The 7,350-nt window shown below is 27.3% G+C and overlaps 1 protein-coding gene across 6 annotated transcripts in view; it reads right to left on the bottom strand.

Annotated features, from left to right (window-relative positions):
* Positions 1-234: 234 nt before the first annotated feature.
* The window catches only part of LOC141395061 (uncharacterized), a 209,900-nt gene continuing 202,784 nt past the window's right edge, over positions 235-7,350 (bottom strand). For all 6 annotated transcript variants that reach the window (XM_073970462.1, XM_073970459.1, XM_073970458.1 and 3 more), the window contains one exon: positions 235-1,870. In XM_073970462.1, coding sequence (XP_073826563.1) covers positions 243-1,870 — 1,628 coding nt within the window. In that variant the 3' untranslated portion in view covers positions 235-242. The remainder of the gene's footprint in view (positions 1,871-7,350) is intronic.

The raw sequence follows: 7,350 nt of genomic DNA, 5'->3' as shown, positions 1-7,350 counted from the left end.
GGAAAATTGTGCTGCACATCTTCTCCAAAGGAATCTTGATAGTTGTTATAAGAGGACGTCACCACAGAGGGATAAAGATAATTGCTATTATGCACCATTGACAGGTAGGGAACATCTACTGGATCTGCTGCTGCTGCCGCCATTATCGTACCCTGTGACGACCCCACCATACGATGATGATGATGATATGTTGCATCCATGTTATCTACATAACCATTATATTCTTCCTTAGCGTACCAACATCATTCATGTTTGCCCGAGTTGTTATTATAGTGGGTGGGTGATAGGGAACTAATGGAACTACCGCACAGTGAGGAGGCTTCGTGGCCATTTGTTAGATTCAATGATTGGGGAGGATAACCAAAGGCATGGCTGCTAAGGGGGGTACCAGTAGGGCTATCCAAATCCAGAGATGGGTTGGAGCGTTTCTCTTTTTGTCTCCTGTTGCAGAACCATACACGCACCACCTCCTTTTCCATGTTCATTTGATCGGCTAATTGGTTGATTTCTTCAGAGGTGGGTTTGCAGTTAATGGCAAATGCCCGTTCCAGGGTGGAGCGAACATTGCTTTCAATGGAGGTACGCTTCTTGCGGCGTCTGCCCATAATGTTGTTTTCGGGAGTGGCCAAGGGAGCTGAGGTCATGGCAGAGAGATTGAAAATGCCACCTGGTTTGGAGACGGTGTTGTCGGCATCTTCCAACCATTTTTGCAAAAGGGGCTTTAGCTTGCACATGTTTTTGAAGCTTAGATTGAGGGCCTCGAAACGGGAAATGGTGGTTTGAGAGAAATCATTGCCGTACAGCTTACCCATGGCCAAGCCCACATCACCTTGGGTGAAACCCAATTTTATGCGCCTTTGTTTGAAAGTCTTGGCAAATTGTTCCAATTCTTCGAGGTCAGTGGTTTCCTCCGGAGATTGATCTAGGGTACGGGCTGCCTGTGACAAGGTGTTGGCACTGGAACTCTTGGAATTTTGTGGGGTACTGGAGTAACTCAAGGCTGAGGCTTGCCCTAGAGATGCTGGTGGAAAGGCAGGTGTCATGCCAGGGGTGTTGGGTGTCATGGCTGCACTGCTGAGAGTCATGGGCAAATGGGCCGAATTGGGTGGTGTGGTTTGTTGTTGCTGTTGGGAATGCATGGTGCTAACGCCTGCACTGGCTGGGGTACCTGTATTGCTGTTAATGCGGGCAGCTGAGCTGTGGCGTGAAACTGGGCTGAGCGAAGGACTTCTAAGAGGAGATTTATTTTGGGGAGTGGAATATTTCTTCATTACATCCATGTTGGGAGTTCTGCAGAGATTTTCTTCCTCCCGCTGTTGGTCTTTTTCCTCAGCTTGCTGTTGTTGTTGCTGCTGTTGTTGTTGCAGTTTCATTTGTTGCAAGGCCTGCAACTGGATCATGGCCTGCAGGGAATTTTGCAAAAGAAATTGTGCCGCAGCTGGATTCTGCAAGGTATCAGGGGCCATTTGACGCATTATTTCCATATAACTCTGTAGTTGCAATTGGAAAGCTTGCTGCATATCCTCAGGTTGTAGGGCAGCAGCAGCTAAACCCAATTGATTTTGTAATAAAAATGGAGCCAAAGGATTTTGCAAGGCAGCCGCCAAGAAGTTGTTGGGTGTAGGGAATGGTGAATTAATGCCGGCAGCCGAAGATTCTTGAGGTTTCTCTTGTTGCATAATGGGAGAGGGAGAACGATTTTGCCTCTTAGGTGTGTTACTGTGAGTGGCCAAATTCAAGACCTCATTTTCCATATCAGCATCCAATTCTCGTGGCCTTTTGTTGCTGAGATTTGTGGGTGAACAGGGTGTTGGTGAGGAGGTGGTGTATTTGTGCTCCTTGATGTCATCATCATTGTCATAGTGAGAAGCTGTAATGAAAGAGAGAGAAGATGGTTTTTATGAGTATAAAGGTTTTCTTTTTTTGGCGGAAATGTAATGAGAGAAATAATACATGAAAACGGTGTTTTTGGTAAGAGAGATCATTTTAAACTCGCGAAAAGAGAGGGAATCAAAGCTTTTTATGGTAATGGGCAAAGAAAGTAACGAAAGTGTTATACAGATATTTGAAATTGAAATTTGAAAAAAATCCTTTCACTTAACATTTCAAAATCTAAACATGTTGAGCACACACACACTCACACTCTCATACAATGAAATTCTCAAAACAAACAATTGATGGTATTGAAAATAATGCTCAACACAATTTCCAAATAAAATTGAATTTGCAGGCAGCAGCTGGTCCTTTCACCATTCAGCAAAGAACAAGGGCAAACAAACAAAACGCACAATATCACCTGGCGGTCACTTTGCTTTCTCTCTCTTTCAGTGTGGAAAATGCTACGCAGTGCAATGCTGCTGGTGGTGCATGCAGACGACGCATCAGGAGGTGTCAAAATCTTTTGAATTTAGAATTTTTAATGATTTATTTTCCTTTTATGATTAAAAGAAAACAATCTTTGAGAAAGAAATCTGAGAAAGTGTTGTGACAATTTTTTTGTTGGCTTGCTGTGCAACCCAAAAAAAAGTTTGGGCTCCTTAAAACCTGCCGGCATTAAAAACCAAACCTTGGCAATTGTAATTTTTTTGCAACACAAAATCAAAGTCAAGTCTTTTGTGATTTATCTGTTTGGTTGGATGGTTGATCCCTACTGGCAAATGTGTTGTAATTAAAATCTCCCCCTTCCCGTGCAAAAAGGGTGACTTTTGGAAAAATCACCCTTTTTCCGTGATTTGATTTACGCTGGTAGTTTTTGATTTTTCAATCGGCAGCGGAACCATGTTTAATTTGAAATGTGAAAAATTTTAATCCCTTAACAAAATAAGGGGTTGCGCAGGGTATTTGTGGAAAAGGGTGTTTTACACACAACACGTTCCATAAATGTTGAGATTTTTAGATTTTTATCGCTTGTAACGAATTTTTCCGAACAAAGAGAGCTAATTTTTTTTCAGGACAAGTAGTGGGTTGTTTGTGATCAAAAATTTTAACAATGACATTTTGAAATTTATGGTATTTTGGAAAAACAAATTATAAAATGTGCCTAAATGCAAACTGTACTTGATTTGATTTAGAGGAGAAGATTTTATTTTCTCAAAATTAAAAATTTTTAATTTTTAGAAATTTTAAATGGATTCAAAAAATTCTAACGTATTAAATATTAAAGAAATTCAAATAAAATAAATTTTAGAAAATATAAATAAATTTTGAAAATTTTAGACAATTTTTAAAAATTTAGAAAATGTTAGAATATTAAAAAATTTGAATTGAAAAAATGAACATTTAAATAGATTTTTAAAAATTGAAAAAAGAAGAAGAGAGAAGATTTTATTTTCTCAAAATTAATAATTTTTAGAAAATTTAAATGGATTCAAAAAATTCTAACGTATAAAATATTAAAGAAATTCAAATAAAATAAATTTTAGAAAATATAATTAAATTTTGTAAATTGCAAACAATTTTTAAAAATTTAGAAAATGTTAGAATATTAAAAAATTTTAATTGAAAAAAAAAATAAAATTGAAATAGATCTTTAAAAATTGAAAAAAAAATAATTTTCAAAATTGATTGAAAATATTTTAATTTAATAAATTTAAATTTGATTTTTTTAAATCTTTAAATTTTTTCAATTAAATTTTTTTTAATATTCTAACATTTTCTATAATGTTTTAAATTGTTTAAACTTTTTCAAAATTTATATATTTTTCCAACATTTATTTTATTTTGATTTTTTAATATTTAAAATATTAAAATTTTTTGAATCCATTTAAATTTTCTTTAAAAATTGAAAAAAAAATAATTTTCAAAATTAAATGAAAATATTTTGATTTAATAAATTTAAATTTCAATTTTTTTAAATCTTTAAATTTTAAATTTTTTCCATTCAAATTTTTTTTAATATTCTAACATTTTCTATGTTGATTTAAATTGTTTAAACTTTTTCAAAATTTATTTATTTTTCCAAAATTTATTTTATTTTGATTTTTTTTTAATATTTAAAATATTAAAATTGTTTGAATCCATTTAAATTTTCTAAAGAGTACTAATTTTTAATTTTGAAAAAATAAAATCTTAAATTAAAAATTAAATTTTAATTTTAATTAAAGAGAAAACAAATTAAAAAATGATGAATTTAAAGAAAAATTACTTTTAGAAAATTCTTTTCAAATTCAATTTAAATATTTTTCTGTTTTTTTTTTTTTTTAAATTTAAATAATTTTTAGAAAATTTATGTAATTAAAAAATTTTGAAAATTTAAGTAGATTTTTTAAAAATTCTCACAGGATGAAAAATTATAAATTGAATTAAATTAATTAAAGAAATTACAAAAATAATAATAAAACTTTCCTTCATTTAAATAGATTACAAAATAGCCCAACGATTGTTGATGAATTAATTAAAAAAATAAATTTTAGACATTTCTTCAAAAAAAGAAAATTTAAATAGATTTTTAAAAATTGAAAAAGATAAAGTTCAAAATTAAGTGAATAAAAAAATAATTTAATTAATTTAAATTTAAGTTAAAAAATTAAATAAATTAATAATTTTATTTTCAAAATTAAAAGAACAAAAATATTGTAATTTAATTAATTTAATTTTTTTTTTAAATCTTTAAGTTTTCGATTTAATATTTTTTTTAATATTCTAACATTTTCTAAATTTTTTTCAAAATTTATTTATTTTTCAAAATTTATTTTATTTTGATTTTTATTATTTAATTTTTGTTTTTTTGTTTTTAGTTTAATAAAAAATTTTAATTGCTTTGAAAATTTCAAAAATAAAAATAAAAGTTATTTTTTATAAAAAATTATATTTTTAAAATTCATTAATTTGTTATAAAAATAAATTTTATTTTTTTTTTGGAATTTTTTGATTTTCAAAGCAATTAAAATTTTTTATTAAACAAAAATAATTTTTATATAATGGATTTTAAAATTAGAAAATGTTAGAATATAAAAAAAATATATATTAAATTGAAAATTTAAAGATTTTTTATTTAAAAAATAAAATTTAAATTAATTAAATTAAAATATTTTTGTTCTTTTAATTTTGAAAATAAAATGATAAATTTATTTAATTTTTTAACATAAACTTAAATTTAAATTAATGAAATTATTTTTTTTTATTGATTTAATTTTGAAAATTATCTTTTTCAATTTTAAAAATCTAAAATATTTTTTATTAAATTAAAAAAGAATTTTCAAAATTAAATGAATAAAAAAAATAATTTTTAAAGTTTAAGTTAAGAAATTAAAAAAATTAATAATTTTATTTTCAAAATTAAATGAACAAAAATATTTTAATTTAAATTTAATTTTTTTAAATAAAAAATCTTCAAATTTTCAATTTAATATTTTTTTTATATTCTAACATTTTCTAATTTTTAAATTCACTATATAAAAATTATTTTTGTTTAATAAAAAATTTTAATTGCTTTGAAAATTGAAAATTTCAAAAATAAAATAAAATTTATTTTTTATAACAAATTAAATTTTTAAAATTCATTAATTTGTTATAAAAATAAATTTTATTTTTATTTTTGGAATTTTTTAATTTTCAAAGTAATTAAAATTTTTTATTAAACAAAAATAATTATTATATAAAAAATTTAAAAATTAGAAAATGTTAGAATATAAAAAAATATTAAATTGAAAATTTAAAGATTTTTTATTTAAAAAATGAAATTTAAATTAATTAAATTAAAATATTTTTGTTTATTTAATTTTGAAAATAAAATTATTAATTTATTTAATTTTTTAACTTAAAATTAAATTTAAATTAATTAAATTAATTTTTTTTTATTTAATTTTGAAAATTATCTATTTCAATTTTAAAAAATCTAAAATTCTTTTTATTAAAAATTTAAATTGTTTTGAAGATAAAAGAAATCAAATTTTAAAATTCAATAAATAAAATAAATTAAAAAAATAGTTTTAAAGTTTTTTTAAAAGGAATTTTTGAAATTAATCCATACTTCATTTCGCCAAAAATATTTCCCTAACTTCTCCCACATCTGTTGTTTTTAATATTTTATTGAAATACCTTCAAAATGTCTGTCAATAGCTCTCCTGCCACTGATCATTGAATTCTGAAATTTCCATAATTCTTTGTTATTGATTTCAAAACTGTCATGTAAATCTCTCTTTTTTCTATACCAAACAAATTTTATGACATTTCCGTTGTATTGCACAAAAACCATTGTTTGTCCAGTTTTTTATTGAATTTTTTTGTTGGTTTGTGATGCCTAAAAACCATTGTCCTTTTTATGATGTGCTGTTCGGCTGCTTGTGTGCGCTTCCATGTAATCGGAGTCAGGATTTTGGTTGGCTTATTGTGTAATTGAGGGAGTGTTTCATTGTTGTCTCTTAACAATGTTGTTTTTTTGCTGTTCGTTTTTTTTTTAGAAAATTTCATGGTAATGCAAGACCAAAAAAAATGCGTTAGAAAAAAAAATTCGGGAAAATATAAGCAGATGTTTCACAAAATTTGTATAGGGGAAAATTTTTGTGAATTTTTTTTCATTAAAAAAATATGCATTTAATTTTGGCAAATTTTTTTAAGAGACTCAAATTTTTCAGCCCTTGTTTTCATAAGTCCCTAAAATATTTTTCTTTTTTGTGACATTTAAAGTTCCCCTAACATTTACTTTTAGAATCTTTTAAAAGGCCGCAACTTTTCAGCCCTTGTTTTTTAATACCCAATAAAAACCTGTTGACTTTTTATGCCATTTTAAGTATGCCTAATTTTAGACTTACCCCTTTTCCAAATACCATATTTACATAATAACATGCTAATAATCCTTTAACACACCCAAACCAAATCAACACCTCCCCTTATCAACAAAAAAACATTACAAAAAAAATCAATCACTACCTTTTCAAAGGAAATTGAGCCATTATAAAACGATTTACCCGAAACACGCAAGCCTTTTCAAGCACCCAAGCCACCACAATTACCATAATCAAATGAAGCACACACACGAACAAAAAACGCGAAGGGATCCTTTATCGCAACACACAAAACAAGGCGCTAACAAATAAGCATATCATTTGAATAATAACACCCCAATCAAATTTAAATCCTTTTTTTTACACACTTCACACAACCCTTCCGTTTTTTTAACCCCTCCTGTGCCCTGTTGCATTTGAATATTTGTGTTTTGCATAATCAAAGGGTGCTAAATGCCACACCGCCGTCGTTGTTAATTGGTTTTTTATTGGCATTATAGTTTTGAATTTTCAAGGACGACCCTACTATTATGTAACCTCGTGTTTTGGAAATGTCACAATATTTTCAAATTTGCCATAGGTAAATTGTTGTTGATCGTTAAAAGTTAAATGGCATATAATTTAC

Source organism: Musca autumnalis, unplaced genomic scaffold, assembly GCF_047663935.1.
Source record: "Musca autumnalis isolate F117 unplaced genomic scaffold, ASM4766393v1 scaffold_2, whole genome shotgun sequence".
NCBI lineage: Eukaryota > Metazoa > Arthropoda > Insecta > Diptera > Muscidae > Musca > Musca autumnalis.
This window is presented reverse-complemented; position numbering and strand designations above follow the sequence as displayed.